The sequence below is a fragment of the Paramisgurnus dabryanus genome, chromosome 19, assembly GCF_030506205.2.
Source record: "Paramisgurnus dabryanus chromosome 19, PD_genome_1.1, whole genome shotgun sequence".
NCBI lineage: Eukaryota > Metazoa > Chordata > Actinopteri > Cypriniformes > Cobitidae > Paramisgurnus > Paramisgurnus dabryanus.
The window spans coordinates 16,775,400-16,794,861 of record NC_133355.1 but is presented as its reverse complement, the minus strand read 5'-3'; the positions used below and the strand labels follow the sequence as shown (position 1 = coordinate 16,794,861).

Here is a 19,462-nt window from a genome sequence, read left to right as displayed (position 1 = left end):
AAGTAAAGTAATAATTACAAGAGTTTCTCTGTGAGTATTGTGTAAAGCGCTATATAAATGTGTATTATTATTATTATTATTATTATTATAAGGTGCTGTGAGCTGCGTGATCCGCCGAGCTTTAAAAAGCTGAGATGTCAACAGGAACAGAGGATGTTTTCCTTCGTAGGGAGGACATTGAGGAGACTCGGTTTGGAATCGACAACTATCAGTCTGACTCGTTGTCACTGGTTGTGTCTGTGTTTTTAAAGATAAGGCTCCACCATGTAGCCAAACTCACCTCTCTTGAACTACAGAAAGGGAGCACGGGAAAGAAGCTCTGGAAAACAGTCCTCTTTCAGGGGTGTGTGTGTGTGCGTGCGTGCGTGCGTGCGTGCGTGTGTGTGTGTGGGGGGGGTTTACAAATCATTTTAAATTGTTTCTTCACCATATTAAAAAGTCTTGTTTTATTGCAACTATCTGTTTCTGCATCTTTGTCATATTTATAGTGTGTGATTTATAAAATATCTTATGTCCTACACCACATATTTTGATTTTGGACTCACTTTATATCAGAATATTTTATTACTGTTTAGTGAATAGTCATTCATTCCTACTATGAACATTAAGTGGCGCTGTCGACATTAGTGTTGGTAACACTAAGATTCTAAACCTAAATATTGACAAACTATATATTGTTGGAAAGCTCAAATAGTATAATTTTCATATTTCATTACCATTTGGGGAAAATTATGACACAGTGAGAGTCAGTTTCAAAAAATGTTACGGGCCCACAGGTAGGCCAAATTTGTTTTTGCATATAACACTAAAACCCTACTCTAAACCGAAAAAATCATGGCAAGCTATATATCACCGGAAAGCTCTCAGAATGTAGTTTTAATATTTCAAAATCTTTTTGCATGAATAATATTGCGGTGACAGTAATTTATTAGTTTGTATTAGTATACAAGAGTACAAGAGTATGTGGCAAAATCTAGTGGCAGTTGTTGGTAAAACCATTAAAATTGTGACCCAAACATCATTTTTTTGTGATTTGAATCACAACTACTTGAGACATATTGCTTCATGTTAACATTATTTATTGTGTGAAACATTAACTTTTATGTAATTTTATTTATAAATTAATATGTTACTGCATAATTTGATATATTAAAATAAAGGTAAACGGCTATAAAAATATTTATATTTAATATTTTTACGTTCTAACTCATTTGTGAAAAACCCTAAATTGTCTTCTTTAAAACAAGACCAAGATTAGGTTTCTAGCCCAAAGAATCCCAGAGAAATATTCATTTAAAGATGTACATCACATTGTCACCCCCACTCAAACGGGATTTGCGGCACATAAGGGGTTAAATTACGCCGAACCATGTGTCCTATATCATAGCTCCATGAATGACCTTTGCAGCAAAAAAAAACCGCGTGAAAATCTGTTCGGTATTCACTGAGATATGATTAATTAAATGCGCTGATAGCTCAATCCACCAGTCATACAGATTACACTGAGTGGAGCGGGTGACCGATCTAAGATGGCGGCCCCATATCTCACCGCGCCAGTAGGCAGTAGCGGTCGATAGGGTGTCTACCTATATGATGTCTATGATACGAAGTGTAATTTCGTCTCGCTCTCGCGGCACTTTAAGGTCACCCGTGTCAGTTCTAGTGGCGCCGCAGGAAGTCGAAGAAGCCTAATCAAACACGGATTACCATGAGGCGGACTAACAACAAAGCTCCTCTCTCATGGATTTCTTGACTGTTTTCAGGTAAGTTTAGTCCCTCAAATAATACACACAACTGTTATTGACACGTAACAGAAACTATGGTAGAAACGAAGCTTTCGAAGCTTCGAATCAATTGAACCAATTGCTTCACATATTGATTCAGTTTTTCGAGGCGTTCGAAACACCATACACGCTGGCGACATCTGCTGGTCAAAATAGTGTAAAAACAGCAAGATCAGTCCAAACATTTTACATTTTTACAAAATAGCAAGAATGTTCTAAAAATATGTTTTTAAGAAAAATAAAGTATTGAATTTAATTAAGACATAATTAAACGTGTTTTCTGTGTTTTTAGTTTTATTTATGGCTAACACATCAGTAAAAATAACTCTCTTTATAATTCTGCACGTTTTTGTTATTAAATCTGTCTATAAACAAAAAGTAGACAAATTGGTAGTGTTATTAGTCAGAAGGATGAATGTTTTATGAACTTTATAATAAAACTGACCCGAGTTCACCTACACTGGTCATTTGTGATGTACTCCCCCTAGTGGTGAATCGTCGGATTATTATTTTTATGTACTGTATAATTTGAAATCATTTATAAAATGTGACAGGTTTGGTTTACAAAGGGCCCATATTGTTTTGTGTATATGATACTTTCCTAATACAATAAACAGCTGTATAATATATTGTTCATTACTTTCCAAATGATCTCTCTCAAAATAAAAAAACACATCAAACACATTAATTTCTACCACACGACCCAATTTTCTACTAATATAATTTTCCACATCTTTCCAGAAAAGTCTTGAGTAGATACAATGATAAAACAGATGCAAAATTGTTTCTTTTTTCTGACCACAAAATTCATATGAAATATTAAGCCTAAATCTTTCCAAAACATGTTTAACAGGATAAATTCTATGAAGAACTTTGTAAGACACCTCCTTAATTTTGTTATTAACACAAAACTTGTTCAATATTTTCCATGTTTTATCCCAGTATATATTATCAAATAAGGAAGACCAAAAAAATCTTGCTGCAGGAAGGGAAACAAAACATATGGTATTTCTTATAATATTATTGCTACATTATTGTTTCAAAATATTAACATTACCGATGTATATACTACCACAAAAGTCATCCATAGTAATTTGCAATGAATTACAGTTCTTGAACAGAAATACAACACTCTTTGGAATTGCATCAAGAACAACAGCAAATTCTCTTGGTTTAACTGGTAATTGGAATTTTTCAAGAAATTCAGTGTATGATAGCAAATACCCTTCAGAATTTAAAGGAACAGTATGTAGGATTGTGGCCAAAACTGGTATTGCAATCACAAACCTTGTGGTTAAAACTGGTACTGCAATCACACAACTAGTGGCCAATATGCAAAATGACAACATAAACATCAGTTGAGGGCTGCAACTCCACTTTTTAAATGACAATATCCTTGCCAGGCCACTGATGTCAGTGATATAAATATTTGAAATGAAAATTAATTCTTAATGTCTAGTGACATATCAGGGCCATTTTATGATTAATTTACATACATTTCTTACATACTGTTCCTTTAACAACTGTTTTACCAAAATAATCCCCTCATTAATCCAGGTTTGATAGAAAAGTGATTTGTTCCAACAAGTTCCATGCTAACAGGGCCTGTCTATGAAAACCGGCCAGCTTAGCCGGAATTTTATCAACTGAAAAATTGCATTTCAACAAAAAAATAATGCCTCCAATAGTGTTAAATATATATTTGGGAAATACATTCCAAACACTATCTTTATTATTCATAAATTCTATTAACCATCTTATCTTGAAAGTATTATGGAGTGTACTAAAATCCAAAACCTCTAGCCCCCCTTGTTCTTTAGTATTACATATGACCTCTTTCCTAAAAAATTGGGGCTTTTTTTCTCCAGATAAAATCATACAATATCTTATCCAAGTCTTTTATTACACACATCTAATGATAAAGAAGTGTATACAGATCTGGAAATACCTTCTGCCTTTGACAATAATACTCTCTCAAAAAGGATATATCCCTCATTAACCACAAATTAAATTTCTTTTTTGTTTTTTCAGTAATTGGTTCAAAATTTAACTGGCTTCTTTGATTTTCATTTTTGCAAATAACTATACCCAGATAAGTGAATTGGTGTTTAACTGGAATACCTTCTATATGTGTAAGGGAGCAGACTTTAAGAGGAAACAAAGCAGATTTAACTAGATTCATTTTAAGACCAGAAACAGAAGTGAATGCCTTAATAACTCTAATTATAACTGGAACCTCAATTTTTTTTTTTTTTAATTGCTGTGTCATCAGCAAATTGACTAAGTTTAAATTCAGCACCTAATGCACTGATACCATTAAACTGACTTTTCTTTATATGTACTGCCAAAACTTGAGTGACCAACAAAAATAAAAAAGGAGAAAGAGGACATCCTTGCCTAATTCCACAATTGATATCAAACCTTTTTGAAGTCCCACAAGCAAGTTTAACAGAGCTATTACATCCGTTATATAATGTTTTCACTGCTTTCAAAAACAAGTCAGCAAAACCCATCAACTTAATAACTTTAAAAATAAAATCATACTGTATCAAAAGCTTTATAGAAGTCAATGAATAAAATAAAACTGTCATCATTTATAAGGTGATTTTAGTCAATCATATCCAAATATTATTCCTAATATGACGGCCTTGCATAAAACCAGACTGTTCTTCGTCTATGAGTTTGTTTAAACCTTATTTTTAGTCTTCTGGCAAAAATCATCGCAAACAATTTACTGTCATTATTGAGCAAACTAATTGGTCTCCAATTATCGATTAATAACTTTTCTTTCTTAGGTTTGGGAATCAGTGTTATAACGGCTTGTTTTAATGAAGCTGGCAATTCACCTTTATTTATTGCTTCCTTAAAAACTAATAATAAAAAAGGTGAAAGTTCATTGGAGAAAGTCTTGTAAAATTCTCCTCGTCGTTGCCTGGTGATTTGTTACTTTTAAGCAGGTTAATACACTCTCTCAACTCCTCAATATTAATTTCTTTATCACACAAGTACAAAAAAATCCTCATCTATTTTTTTGATGTCACTCATAAAAAAATATCGATACTTGAAGTGGTCAAGGCAGAGGAATACAAATTGCTATAAAACTGGGCTACATAATTTGAAATAACTGAATGATTATCTACTATTTCACTGTTGATCATTAATTTAGAGACTGTTTCTCTTCTTGAGGCAAAAAAAAATGTTGTATTTTTTTCCCCTTTTTCTAACCATTTAAGTCTAGATCGTACAAATGCTCCTCTTGCTTTATCCTCATATATGTAATCTAATTCAGTTTGTAATACATTTAATTTCTTAATCTCTGTAACACTCAAGGCTTCCTTTTTTATTTTACTCAAATTTAAAATTTCTTCAATAACTGATTTCTCTTTTACATTTTGCTATAAGTTTTCCTTGGTTAATAACTGTAGTTCTAATGTCAAACTTCATTAATTCCCAGTATATTCTATACAAGTTTTCTGTACATGCAACTGTCCAATATTTTTCAATAATTTTTTAATCTGCTTCTTGAAGTCTTCATTTTCTAGCAATTTAATTTCTAATAATTACTATTTCTTTTATCTGATTTACCTTGAACCAAAGCTTACTTCAATAAATATTATTTATTATCTGTCATTATACATGGTTCAATCAAACACTGTATTAAAATCCCCACCCCATACAATTTTGGCTAAAGGATATATGTAAATAAAATGCTGAATTCTAGACTCAATCTGTGAAAAAGGTAAATTATTTATGACTTTGTTATTGGTGGCATAACAGTTAACAAAAAAAAATAACTCGTTATCCTTCACTATAACAACTAATATCCATTTTCCAAAATCATCTTTTTCAAACTCTAATATCTGTCCAGTAAACCTATCTTGTAAAATAGCGACCCCTGCCGATCGATTACTACCAAATGATAACCAAATTTCTTTCCCCTAAGCGCATTGTCTAAAGCGCACAGCGCAACGTCTAAATGGGCGTGTCCGAATCCACTTTTGCTAATTTAACGACGGGAAAAATGTTTTTTGCGCCGAGCGCATGGTCGAAAAGGGTAGGTCCTATTGTAATGGGAGTATTTTGGGCGTAACGTGCAGTAAACCAATGAGAGTCACAGCTCTCATCCCCTTTAAAAGCCAGTTGCGCTGGCGTTATGTCTAATCCCTATTTAGATGTCGGACTTTGTAAACTGAAAAACTAAGCGGAGGAAGAAGATCCCCAGTTTAAGATTAATGTTAAATAATTGTGTTGTTTTTCACTTGTATTGAAATTGTTATTTTTTTATTAAAACCTTTAAAACCCGTTTTCTTTTAGTCATGGAAGTAAAAAGCAGGCTTGTAATTGCTTTAAATGTATGGCTATCCAATATCATCAAAAAATAATTTACAAGTATGTAAGATAAGGTTTGTACTCTAAAAATACTTTATTTGTAACAAACAGGAGATAAAGAATTTACAAACGGCTCTCCTCACGTTTCAGCACTTTGGACAGCGTTTTTTTTAGCAAAGAGTTTTTTTAAGCATTACTTAAAAATGTTTCTCATCTCACCATATCCACAGGTACAGAGTCATCATATACAATAAATCCGTGAGGTAGCATTAAAAAAAAACATTTAAAAACAGGCATTTGTTCAAAACAAAGCATTTATTTACTTACCAGGCTGCAGGTGAAGCAGCTCTTTGCGCCTTCTAACGTCTCATAATTAGTCCTCATTTATGTCCAAGAGACTCAATAATAATCTTTTACATTCAATCCTTTAATCTTTCATATTTAAAAGCATTTTTGTGCTGCTGCGCATTCATGTACTTTGTGATAAGCAAACCCGCGTTGTCCTCCCGTGTATAGGCGCATTTTACTAATGCGCTCTTTAAATAACATAAAACACATTGCGCCATTGACTTTAGACTTTAGACCAGCTTTTTGTTGGTCAATGGCGTAGTCTATTTTAGTTGCCTCAAAATAGCAACGCGCCAACAATGCGCCTGAACACACCTCGTTTTCAGACCAGAACGCCCATGGGCGCAAAAGGGGGCGCAAATGCATTTGCTATTTAAACAACGCGTCGCTAAACGTGAAAATTAGGGTGGAAACTAGTGAAAGACACTTGCGTCGCGCATTGCGCTGCATTGCGCCGGGTGTAAGATAGAGCCCTTAGTGTTTAGGTACTCGTTGTTTTTGGAATTCTTCCAGATAAAATCTCTGGCAGTTCGCGATATGAACCTCAGGATAACCGGTTTAACTCTTCTGACTTGAAGTTTTTAGACTACCAAGACGATGCGCCACATCCAGAGAGTCTATTATCACTTGTTTGTCAGTACCCGAAACCAGCGCTTTACATATCTCCTTGACTCTCGTTTTTACATTTTCAGCAGATTGCTCGGACAGCCCGCCGTATAAACGAAAGCACCATGTTAGCTAGGGCAGCGGTCCTACCTCTGACCTCTGCGGGCGCTGCTGGTGGTCTGCTGGAAAATCGATGGGCAAAACTCCGCTGGCCTTATGTTTTCTGGGTTGTATTGTATCTAAACATATTTTTTTAAATCATTATTGAACATTAAAATCAGTGGCTATAGCTTATGTCATTTTCGTTGTTTATATACTTTATGGATTTAAAATTACATTAATTTCACGGGATAATGCAGTTGTTGTGCAAAATGCATAATAAACAAGTCATTAAACAAAACTTAAATAAACAAAACATGCCGTTTCAGATGTAAATATGATGCCAATTTGTCATTAATCCGATTGAATAGTATTTGATAAAGTTAGTCAACCCATTTATTTTGGAGGTTTTTGCATTAAGGCAGGGGCGCTCAGAATGTTGATGTGTAAGTGCCATGGAAAAGACTGAAAGCTCTATAATATTTCGTTTAATGTTTGTGTATGCACAAATTTCTGTGAGCTTTGCACACTGTGCCCCCTTAAAAAAATTGGTGCATGACGCCCCTGTGTGGAATTAACGTTACGCAATGTCAAAATGAGCATTTCCGGATATGTTGGGATCATAACTACTGTGGTACTTGGGATATGTTAAGATAGCGAAAGTGAAAGCACCAGAATGCAGTGAGTATGAGCGTATATGAGCGCGTCTTTCACTTCTTCGTTAAAATATTTGTGTTTTTTATGTTATTTCTAAGCATTTTCTTAACGTTTCTTGTAAAAAATAAATTCGCCGTAAATGCAAGTGGCAACACTTGCTGTTAGCAAAAGTGCGCGAATCTGGCGGTACGTGGGACTCTAAGTTGTTTTTCATTGTTAGGCTATAGAGTAAGTTATTTTTAGTGTTTATTTCAGAAATGGATGCATTTAAAAATTGACTTCCGCATACATTTGGTAGATGTACTTACTCTCTGGATTTGTACAGGCAGTCTATGTATTTTTTTTCATCTGTTATTAGAAGTTAGCGAACTATATGACCAACCCCTTCTAGAGGAAATAAACAGAACTGTGACATAAAACCACACAAGGGAAAGTTATGTTGTTTTATTGCCTATTCAAGTAAAAACACTTAGTGAACCCATACTGCAAGACTACCTGCTGTTTTTACATAGCTAGTCAGCATTGACATTGTGATCCCATTTGGAACACTAGTAATTTAGATTTGCTAATCTGAATCAGGGTGATCCAATCCAAACCAATGTGAGCTGGTTTACCTGATCCTGAATAGCAAAACATGGGATTTTCAAATCTGGATAATTTTGATCCAGATTACATTTTTTGAGCAACTGGCCCCTAAAGATCATATTCTACCCTAGTCTGGATTAACCATTAAACATAAAGTATTGTAAATAAAAAAGTTTTTCTTTGGATGTTTTGTGATCTAAATAAAGCACTATAGACTTAATATAACCCCACATTTAAATAATTACATTTTTTGTAATCTGTGAGGTTAATTTTTCAGGATCACTTAGACTAAAACCAGAAAAACTTGCTGTACAAGATGAATGATGAAACGGCAGCATTCCAATAGGTTGGGTGTAATTTTAAACTGTAGGGCTATTTAACCAATTGTCATGTCTTACATTCTCGTGTGTGTACCTCTCCTCGGGACAGCAAACATTACCAGTCAACCAGGTACAATGGTATAATTAAACATTAACGAGAGTTATTGCCGACAGCTGAGGATTTTTCTTACTTAAAGGAAGCCATAAATAAAGAAACAGAAGGCTGCATCGGGAAATATCTTCTTATTCTTTTCAACCTTCTTTTTAAGGGAAAACAATCCAGGCAGGTGTTAACCTGAAATGGACAAGCAGACTGAGGCAGCCGCATCGCTAGGAGCAGCATCGACAAGTCCTGAGTCAGTCGTGCCCGTGACCGACGCAGCTGAAACAGGCGCGGGAAGCGGGGACGCGCTGTTTCGCTCTGCATCCGTCAGCTCCGCCGCAGCTCGTCTGTCTGCCTGTTGTCATGGAGGAGCCAAGATGGCGGTCCTGGCCTATAGCCTGGGCAAACGGGAAATAAATCACTATTTCAGCATAAAAAATGCAAAATTGTTGTCAGTCGCCGCCGTCATCCTTCTTACGGTGTTTCACGTGGCTTCTCGACATTATGGGGGTAAGTGTTTCGTAGAACTGCGCGTTTACGAGCTGTGTGTTTGTGTTAGCATTGCTGCTAGCGCTGTCACTCTTGTAGTGTTTGCAAACATCGCGCGGGTGCGTGTATGTGTCAATGCTTTATATCAGTCGCGGTATGCTTGGATAAACTCAGGTGAACTATGACTGTCAAACAGACGTGCGTTTGCATGGTTTGAGTCCAAAACGGTAGAAAGGACAGCAGGTTAACTGTCAAAGATCTTAACTAAAGTCAACATTATATGAAGCACGAGCCACTATTGCTGTCACCCAAGTGATTAAAGCGTGCAAGAAAAAAGTCGCATATGTTTAAATGTTACATACATTTCGATTTGAACGCACACAAAATAGTGTCTCCAAACTCTGTTATTTGCCTACCTACGCTTTTATTTTTAGGTCTGGTGGTGGGTGCGTGGAATATTTTGGCATCATAGGCGTGTTCTGAGTCGAGACGTGGCAGTAGTATATTTGTATATTACATTTGTATTGTATTGTAAGCTATATGTTATATTCAACCTAGAACCCACAGCGTTTGTGCTGTGAGGTACAGAAACACTGCATTGTGTGTTATGCTCACCACTGCTGTCATCTTCATAAGCTTTATGTTTGGAGTGCCCTCACATTTTTTTAAGACAGGAGAAAATCACTTTAAATGATGTTCAAACATAATGATAAAAATATGCTCACTCTTTATTTTTTTAATCCCCCCAAACCTTAACAGCGATTTCTGAGCAAACTGACATCACTTTGTGTTGGCCCCACCCACAACCGTTCAAAGTAGGGATCGACCGATATGGATTTTTTAGTGCCGATGCCCATACCGATTTTTGTTTCATCAGCCTTACTCCCCATTCAGACAGCCAGCGACCAACAGACGCAGAGCGACGCGATCTCATTCATTTCATTGGAAACCGGGCGACTTCCCGCGGCACGGGCAAAAGTGTCCGTTGGTGACCGTATGGGGGTCCAGCGACGCGAGAAAATTAAGAAAAGTTTACCTTTATGCAAATGTCGAGCGAATTTCGGGAGCGTCTACCAATTAGAACGAAGCAGTGGAGTTCACCTTCCTTCTCTTGTTACTGGTGTGGATGGTACTCATTTGTTTATGACAAGCAGATTTAGAAACGCCTCATTGAAAGAGACGGGCGACACACAGCGATAACATCCCTGGCTGTCTGAATGCGGCTGCCGATTTTCTTAAGCCGATATTTGGAGCCGATACTGCTGTTGCTCACTCAATTTTCATCATAAAAATGACACGATGATGCCAAATGTTAGTCTCAATTTTAATTTTTAAAACTTAAAAAAAACTATATTTAGCAAATAGTAAAAACAGTTGAGGTTGTTATGGAACCATGAACTGCGCTATTCACAATGACGAGGAACTGTCAGCAAAGGATATTGATTTCTAGCACTTTACCACTACAAATATATATATATATATATAAAGATGAGAAATAAAACCCCTTTGTCCAGCTATGATCAGCTGTTAGGCCGAGCTTTCGATGTTGTCATTGAAAGGTTGGTTGTTTTTAGTCACATGACCTGCAATCGCTTCCAGCACTTTGTCTGTAAAACGGCGAACACAGCGGCCACATATCGGCCGATGCCGATACACATAAAACTTGCAAAAATCAGCCCAATATATCTATATAGTCTATCACTAGTTCAAAGACCACATTTGGATCAAAATATCTATTTTAGATTTTCTTTAGAAGATTAATATTACCGCACATTTATTTTGAACAATGAATTAAGGTGACTGTGTCTTCGGTATAACAGTAAATGGGGAGGGTTGCAGCTGCTCATTTGCATTTAAAGACACACACACAAAAAGTGCACTTTTCCTGCACACCCAAAAAACGGCCTTTTTAACATGGTATAATAAATGATCTATAGGGTATTGGTGTGCATTCTGGGGACACAATTTTTTTTTAATTGTGTGACTTTTATTACATTTTCATATGTATACACATCTTTGGATTTGGTTTAGTCACACTAATATTAATTCATTTATTCATCCTATAGGCAGTGACACGTGTGATTGGCTTTTATCCAGTGGACGATTTTTAGGGGACAATGTATGGCAGCCGTATGGCTGCATGTTACACAAGTACAAAAGCAAGTAAGTCAAGTTGTGAAATGTGTGAATACACCATAATGACAGTTTTGAAATGTGAATGTGGTCTGGAATGTATCATCTCTTTTGTTGTTTTTCAGCGAAGCTAAGGTATGCCTCAGAGAGAAAAGAATAGCATTTGTAGGAGACTCGAGAGTACGTCAGCTTTTCTACTCTTTCATCAGGATGATAAACCCTGAAGTGAAAGAAGTTGGAAACAAGGTTTGTGGTTGTTCAGTACGCCTACTTTTGGTAACCGGTTGAATATATTGTTAACGAGTGAGATTGGAGTGAACGAGTCGTTTGGCCGGATTGTTTTATTTGAAAGCTGTAGTTGAATGAAAAGGAGGGGCTGTGATCTTGCCTATTTACTCGAGTAATTAACTATGGAATGTCACTAATATGTGGTTGAAAAAAGACATTAATATGAGCTGTATCTATTTTAATTTATTTATTTTCTTTACCAGCACGAAAACATACCCTTCGAAAATGATGAATCCATGGTGGTAAGTTAATTTAAGTTTATTGTGTAGTTTGCCGATAGGATTTTTAGATCGGATAATTACTGTTGCAACCAAAATATTGGGATTTAGATTTTTTTCACATCCAAATCACAAAGCAGACAGTCAATCCTAAATATTGTTTACAGTCTGAATAAAGCTGTAGTATGGTGGGTAATCCATTCCTGTGTTTAGGACTTTCTTTGGTATGCTGAAGTGAATGATTCCTTAAAAGAGCGGTTGACATCATGGGCAGAGGTAAATGCACTGCATACGTGTTACTTGATAACAGGCTGGTTATATTTACTTAAACGTTGCAGGTGTTTATGTTTTGTCTTCTTTCAACAATTACAGGGATCCATGCCCAGACCACATGTAATTATCCTGGGTGCTGCAACAGTAAGTCAATATTTTCTTTGTAGTTATTATAGGTGCTATTCTTTGGATCTTTTCTGATGATTGACGTTATTTTCCAATAGTGGTCCATCAAGTTGCACAATGGCAAAAACGAGGCACTCCTACAGTACAGAGCGAACCTCACTGCTATATCAGACACCCTGGATAAACTAACTGAACAGAGTGAAGTCTATTGGGTTCTGCAAGGTATGTGAGATTTCATCAAACAAGGAAATCGTGTCTTTGCGTTCCTGCTTCATTTTCTGTTGCGTCTGTTCATTTAGATCCTGTTTACGAGGACCTGCTAAGCGATAGTCGAAAGATGATAACAAACGAACAAATAAACCTGTACAACGAGGCTGCAATAGATACTCTAAAAACCAGCAAGAAGAAGGTCAAGTTCCTGGAAGCCTCAAGGCAAGCTGCCATGGAGACCATTTCCAAATCAGAAGATGGTCTTCACCTTCCTGAGAGAACAAGAGATGTTGTAAGATCCATATTATTATTGATTCCATTTTGTATAATTTTTTTCACACTTTCACTTATTTAACCTGTTTAACTCGCTTTCCAGGGCGCTATGGTACTGATGAACTCGATGTGCAACAAGATCCTAAAGCCCATCGATGGCTCTTGCTGTCAGACTGCTCCTCCCCTGAGCATCCTTCAGAAGCTAGCTGCTGTTCTCTTCTTGGTCTTCATCATCTTCTTTCTCATACTGGGCTATACTAAGCAGGCCCATAAAAGCAGGCCCATTCCTGATGTTGAAAGCTTGGAGGAGAAGAAACCCCCTTCTGCCGGAGGTCACCTGAGCCTGAAGGGACCTTTTTTGGCCATTATTAAAATGGGCCTCATCATGTTGTACTTCTACATGTGTGACAGGGCAGACATCTTTATGAAGGAACAGAAATTCTACACACATTCGACTTTTTTCATCCCTCTCATTTACATCTGTGTTCTGGGCATCTTCTACAATGAGAACACCAAGGAGGTAACACACATTCTCTGGAACTGTTTGTTGGACGCATTTGTAGTGTGCTGTTCAAATATTGGTACTGATATTCTCACACCTTGAGAATTGTGTGTCTTGTGTGTCTTCTTTCAGACAAAACTCTTGAACAGAGAACAAACAGATGAATGGAAGGGTTGGATGCAGCTGGTTATCCTTATTTATCACATTTCTGGAGCCAGCGCTGTACGTTCTGCCATAGCTTAGTTTCATTGGTTCAGATTTGTAAGGCATTGCATTGACTGTAATTTTAAATTAATGTTGTTCCTCCTTTCCTTTTTTTTAGTTTTTACCTGTGTACATGCATGTGCGTGTCCTGGTAGCTGCGTATCTCTTCCAAACAGGATATGGGCACTTTTCATTCTTCTGGTTAAAGGGTGACTTTGGTCTCTACAGAGTCTGTCAGGTATTTGTTGCCACATTCCTGTATACACGTCAATTAGGATTATTAATACAGTAAGTTAAAGGCGGGGTGCATGATTTTTGAAAAACACTTGGAAAACGGAGTCGGACCAAGTAGCAAAACACACTTGTAGCCAATCAGCAGTAAGGGCCGTGTCTACTAACCAACATTGTTGCTCGGGTTGCGTATCTGTGGGGTGGGTGTATCAAAAAAGGTCCAGATTCTATTGGGGTAGGGGCGTGTTTGTTTAGGTGATTTCAAATGTCAACATTGGCTATTAGAGATCATGCACCCTGCCTTTAACTCTTTCCCCGCCAGCATTTAAAAAAAAGTTGCCTGCCAGCGCCAGCATTTTTCATGATTTTCACAAAAGTTTAATGCCTTCCAGAAAATGTTCTTCTTTAAATATATAAACAAACAATATATCAGATGAAAGAACAGACCCTCTGCTTTCAAACAAAACAAAAAAAAACCCGTTTCATCCTACCTTCATTAGTTCTCTTGTAATCACCTCTCAAACATGGCTAGGTTTCTTCAAAAACACCCAATTTTGAGCAAAAAGCTGAGATAATTACATTTTTGCGAAGGACTTTTGATAGAAATCAGATGCAGAGCGATCTTTAAAACATACACGGAGTTCTTTCTCTTTCACGTGAGGCGCTACTTCCGGGTTGTATAAGTTGTGGAATGTAGGATAATAGTGGATAATAGCAGTATTGCGGAAAGACGGAAAATCTCGTCATTGGCGGGGAAGCGTTTTCTCTTAATTGACGAGATATCTCGTCAATGGCGGTGAAAGAGTTAAAGTCAAAATGAATGAGATGAGCTATAACTGTATCAATTGTTCCTCCGAAAAAAACACATTTTATTCTTCTGACATTCTTTTAAAAAACAACAAATCTACATTGTTTGCAGTTATTACCATATATTTGAGTAGGTCCAGGTGGTACTTGAAGCCTTTTAACTTTAAACACTTAATATTAGACAGCTAGTGAAATCTATCTGCTTTCGTGTCTATCAGGAAGTAGTATGTAAGCTTGTATATTTCAGAGTATAACAAAAATAATGGGTTTCTCTGCATTTTGCTTTTAGGTTCTCTTCAGACTCAACTTTCTTGTGGTGGTGCTGTGTTTGGTTATGGACAGGGCTTACCAGTTTTATTACTTTGTGCCTCTGGTCACCTTTTGGTTTGTAGTTATTTATGCAACAATGGCATTGTGGCCACAGATTCTTTACAAGAAAGCTAATGGTAAGTTGATCATATTACAATCTTTAAAGTTCCTGTAAAGCCAATCTTGAATTTTTTTCTAAATGCCCCTAACACAATCGCAAGCATCCATTCAGATTGTAGCGGTATTTCAAAGTTGAGAGAAATGGCAGCTTTCCTAAGAGTGGGATACGCCCCCACCGCTTAAGAGCAGAGAATGCAGCCTATTTTTTATTTATTTTTTGATAACTTATTGATGTTTTTTCCATCATTCAAATTTGGTTGGGTGGTTAATAACTTTTCTATGGTGTGACATACTCAGAACACATTTAATGTCTGACTTTACAGGGACTTTTGAAAGCATTTTTTCAATTTATTGCACATTTAAAAAAAACATAGTGACCTTTTTTCTTTTTTTGACTGTTTTACAGGTAGTGCATTCTGGAATCTGGCACTTTTGTTAAAACTTCTAAGTTTACTTATTTTCATTTGCGTCTTCGCATTCTCACAGGTTGGTTTCTATGGCAGTGGTAGACGAGTAGAATAATTTCGATACGCATGGCATGCATAAATCTTTCTTGCATATGCTACAGGAACTCTTTGAGGGCATTTTCTCGTTGTGGCCTATTTCAAAGCTCTTTGAGCTTCAGGGCAGCATCCACGAGTGGTGGTTCAGGTGGAAACTGGACAGATTTGTACGTAAAGCATCCTTTAATTTTCATGACTTCTATACATAGTTCCTGATGTGTTTTAGTAATGTGTTTTTGGGTTTTGGAATTCTAGGCGGTGATCAATGGAATGCTGTTTGCCTTCATTTATCTGGTGCTGCAGAAATGTCAGGTCCTGACTGAAAGCAAAGGAGAACCTCTCTTCTCCACCAAGGTTTCCAACTGTCTGCTCTTTGTTTCTGTGGTGGCTTTTATGGTAAGAGTTATTTGGCCTTTCACTGAAATACTACAATGACAGTGTGACTGTGTTTGACAGTCAGTTTTTTGTTTGCAGACTTATTCCATATGGGCCAGTGGGTGCAAGAACAAATCTGAGTGTAATGAGATGCATCCCTTCATTTCCGTTGTTCAGGCAAGTATCCTTCCTGTCCATTCCTGTAATATACTTATTTAATGTTGTTCTAATAAAAAGAAACATACATGCAGCTGTGTGTTATTTATATCAAGAGCTCTAAAAAAGAGAAGTGAAAAGGATTAATTCAATTGCATCCGTAGGCACATTAACATTTATCACAGTCATGAGCCTGATTTAGTGAGAACAAAAAAGGACTTTCAAAGGGATTTCTGTTGTGCCTGTAAGGCTGCTGACTTTTCTGCTTGTTTTACCCACAGATTCTGGCCTTCATTTTGATCAGGAATATTCCTGGTTACGCTCGCTCTTTGTACAGCTCATTTTTTGCATGGTTTGGCAAGATTTCGTTAGAGGTGAGATGCAAACTGTCCCCTTGTAAATTGTACATTTATAGGTTAAATCCTTAAAGTTGGAAGCCTAGCAGACAGTATTTTGAGTAAATGTTTAATATACACAAACTATTCTGCTGTTTTAGAATCTTATGTATAACATATATATTATAGGAAGGGTGCATTAATTATATTTGTTCCAACAACATGAATGTGGCAGCCAGTTTCTTTCTTTTTTTTAATTTTGTATTCTGTGTTTCTAGTTGCATCTTAAGTGATTTTGCAACTGTTTACTGTTTTTCTTGAAGTAATTTTTTTTTAAAGTGGAGGTTTTTGCAAAAAAGTATCATGCAGTTAGAGGGTTTTGCAGCGAAAGACAGTCAATTTTGTTTAACAACTAATTAAATGACTAAAGTGACATTTGTAAAAAAAAACTTTTTGGACCTGTTCAATACTTTCTATTTTCTTTTCTAGCTTTTCATTTGCCAGTATCATATTTGGCTAGCAGCGGACACCAAGGGCATCCTAGTCCTCATTCCTGGAAATCCCACCCTGAACATTATTGTCAGCACGTTCATCTTTGTCTGTGTAGCTCATGAGATCTCTCAGATCACCAATGACCTGGCCCAGGTGGCCATTCCAAAAGAGAGTGGGCCTCTGTTAAAGAGATTGATTGGGGCAGGAGTCTTTCTAGTGCTGCTCCTTATTCTGTCCCCGAAAGAGTAACCCAGGACCTAAGGCTATACCACGTGAAGATCCTGACGTATCAGATGCCACCAGCGAAAAACTTCCTTATTTGTTGGAATGTAACACACTTTATAACCCAGTTTGTCTGTGTACAAAGCTCAAGCGGAGTTGCTGGAGCAGTAATGATATGGGTGATAAAACTCAAAACAGTCCTGTCAAACCGGAATTCTGTCTACAGGATGTTTGAATAAGACAAAGTGGAGGTGGCCACGTGTACATTTTTCTCACTTGGCAGATGAGATTAAATTTACGCTCCATCCTTTCTTGCTTCGGGATATGTGTTTTATGGACTGTATTTAATAATTTAAGTGTATTTTATACTATGGTGTGTTTGTCTTTCCATTGTTTTTGTCCCTCATTTTATTGTTTTGCTGTTCTATGTGACGCCTATAACGGCAAAATGTGAAGGAGTAATACATTCCTGCCTCACTTTGTACAACTGCGCCATCTACCATCAGGTCACGCACCAAATGATTTAATTCATATCACCAGCAGCTTTAACCTCCAGGCCTGTATAACTTCTTAAGAAAATGCAATTCAACCTGATTCATCTTTTGATTATTAAAATATGAACAGCAGGGCAGATTTCTATTCAGCCATAAAACGCTGTGCTTAATGTCCATTTCCCTACTGTCATAAATTAACTGATGGTGGTGAATTTGATGTTTGGGATTTCTAGCGACTGCATCAATATAAGATGCACAATTGACATGGAAAATGGGATCTATGTGCTTTTGCCTCCATTACAAGGTTTTCCAGCAGTAGATGTTTTGCATTCATTTCAGGTGAATTTAGCCTTTGATGTGAATGGTAAACTTGAAATCAAGTTAGAGGAGATGGGTGCTTTTAACCACATGCGTTCATAACCTTAGGCCCTTATTTTTCATGTGCACTAAATGGGATGTTTTTCCTGCAAACTTTAAGGCACTCGAGCCAGTACAGTTGTTATATCGGTTTACCCTGTTCACATGAATTCAGCTTCATGTCTATTACCAGTGACCTCATTATTTATTGATCAGCCTATGTTTTCACATCCTCTCAAACATCTTGAAAAGCGGCAACTGTGTTTGTGTAAATAAATATGATGTAATTTTCTTTAATATATATATATTACATGTATAAAAAGATACATTTACTGGTAATACTGTTCTGTAAGTTGAACCTATCATTATGTGCCATTAAGAGACTGATGCATTGTTGGAGTACTTGCAATGCTAGTTACAAATACTGACACAAGTCACATTTTAATTACACACTTTTCTTAAGAGTTTAATATTTGAATTTAAAAGCAGCTGCAAGGCATTTTAGGATCTTGCCACTATGAATAAGATATGTGTTTATTGCTTGGTAAAGCTGTACAGATTTAATTGACCCTCTTGCAACTGACACATCCATCTAATTGTAAATGTTTGGATTTGATTTGTGGATGTTCACAAATCAAATCATTTGTATAGTTTGCTGTTTTATTTAAAGAAACCCAAGGCCTCAAGAAAAAGGGTACGTGTAAACATTTGTTTTGTCTTAAAATGTGAAATGCTTTCTTTTGGATTTGGTGACGCTTTCATCTGATTGTACAGTCAATGTTAATGATAAACCTCTTCTCCAATACTCTTAATTGTTATTTCTCTTTATTTCACGGGTTTGCATTAAAATGAAATTAAATGTGAAATAAAGCAGATTTGCGCGCAGTCAGAGGAAAGGCCTTCGAGCATAATAGCACCATAGACAAACTCCAACGCCAACGTGACCCCACGCAATACGTCATGACGTCAAGAGGTCACAGAGGACGAACGCGAAACTCTGCCCCAGTGTTTACAAGTGTCGAGAAAGAGGACCGTTCCTACGTTGTTGTATGTCAAGTGATACTAATTAATGTCTTTGTGTCAGTTTATTGTTTAAAATAGTCTGCAAATGTGCGTTTTATATATGTAACACGTGACCTCCCTACGCCACTACGCATTTACGTTAGGTTGCGCTGGACCGGATTTAGACGAGAAGTTGTGCTTTAAAAGTGTATATTTGTTATTTTTATTGTCAAAAATGACAATCGTTTTGCTAGATAAGACCCTTATGCCTCGTTTGGGATCGTTTATAGTCCTTTGAAACTCCGTTGAAAAAAACTGTTAAGTGTTGAGTTAAGTATTAAATGTTGGGCTCTATTAAAGTCCATTAAAATGAGAAAAATCCTGCAATGTTTTCCTCAAAAAACATAACTTCTTCTCGACTGAACAAAGAAAGACATCAACATTTTGGATGACATGGTGGTGAGTAAATTATCTGGATTTTTCTTTTAAGAAAATGGAATATTCCTTTAAGG

The 19,462-nt window shown here is 36.6% G+C and overlaps 1 protein-coding gene across 4 annotated transcripts; it reads left to right on the top strand.

Annotated features, from left to right (window-relative positions):
• The first annotated feature begins 1,646 nt into the window (after positions 1–1,646).
• Positions 1,647–18,754, top strand: casd1 (CAS1 domain containing 1). Of its 4 annotated transcripts, none has more exons than XM_065291853.1 (19): positions 1,647–1,763; positions 8,998–9,341; positions 11,387–11,483; positions 11,579–11,699; positions 11,945–11,983; positions 12,173–12,235; positions 12,332–12,376; positions 12,457–12,580; positions 12,658–12,860; positions 12,945–13,361; positions 13,476–13,565; positions 13,666–13,785; positions 14,875–15,031; positions 15,421–15,500; positions 15,583–15,684; positions 15,773–15,913; positions 15,992–16,069; positions 16,330–16,422; positions 16,873–18,754. In XM_065291853.1, the coding sequence occupies exons 2-19, from the start codon at positions 9,029–9,031 to the stop codon at positions 17,122–17,124; spliced, it is 2,535 nt and encodes an 844-aa protein (XP_065147925.1). In that variant the 5' UTR covers positions 1,647–1,763; positions 8,998–9,028; the 3' UTR covers positions 17,125–18,754. The 4 variants fall into 4 exon arrangements, with proteins under 4 accessions (XP_065147925.1, XP_065147915.1, XP_065147933.1 ...); XM_065291843.1 differs by lacking the exon at positions 1,647–1,763 and adding an exon at positions 7,756–7,847; XM_065291861.2 differs by lacking the exon at positions 1,647–1,763 and adding an exon at positions 7,932–8,051.
• The last annotated feature ends 708 nt before the right edge of the window (positions 18,755–19,462 follow it).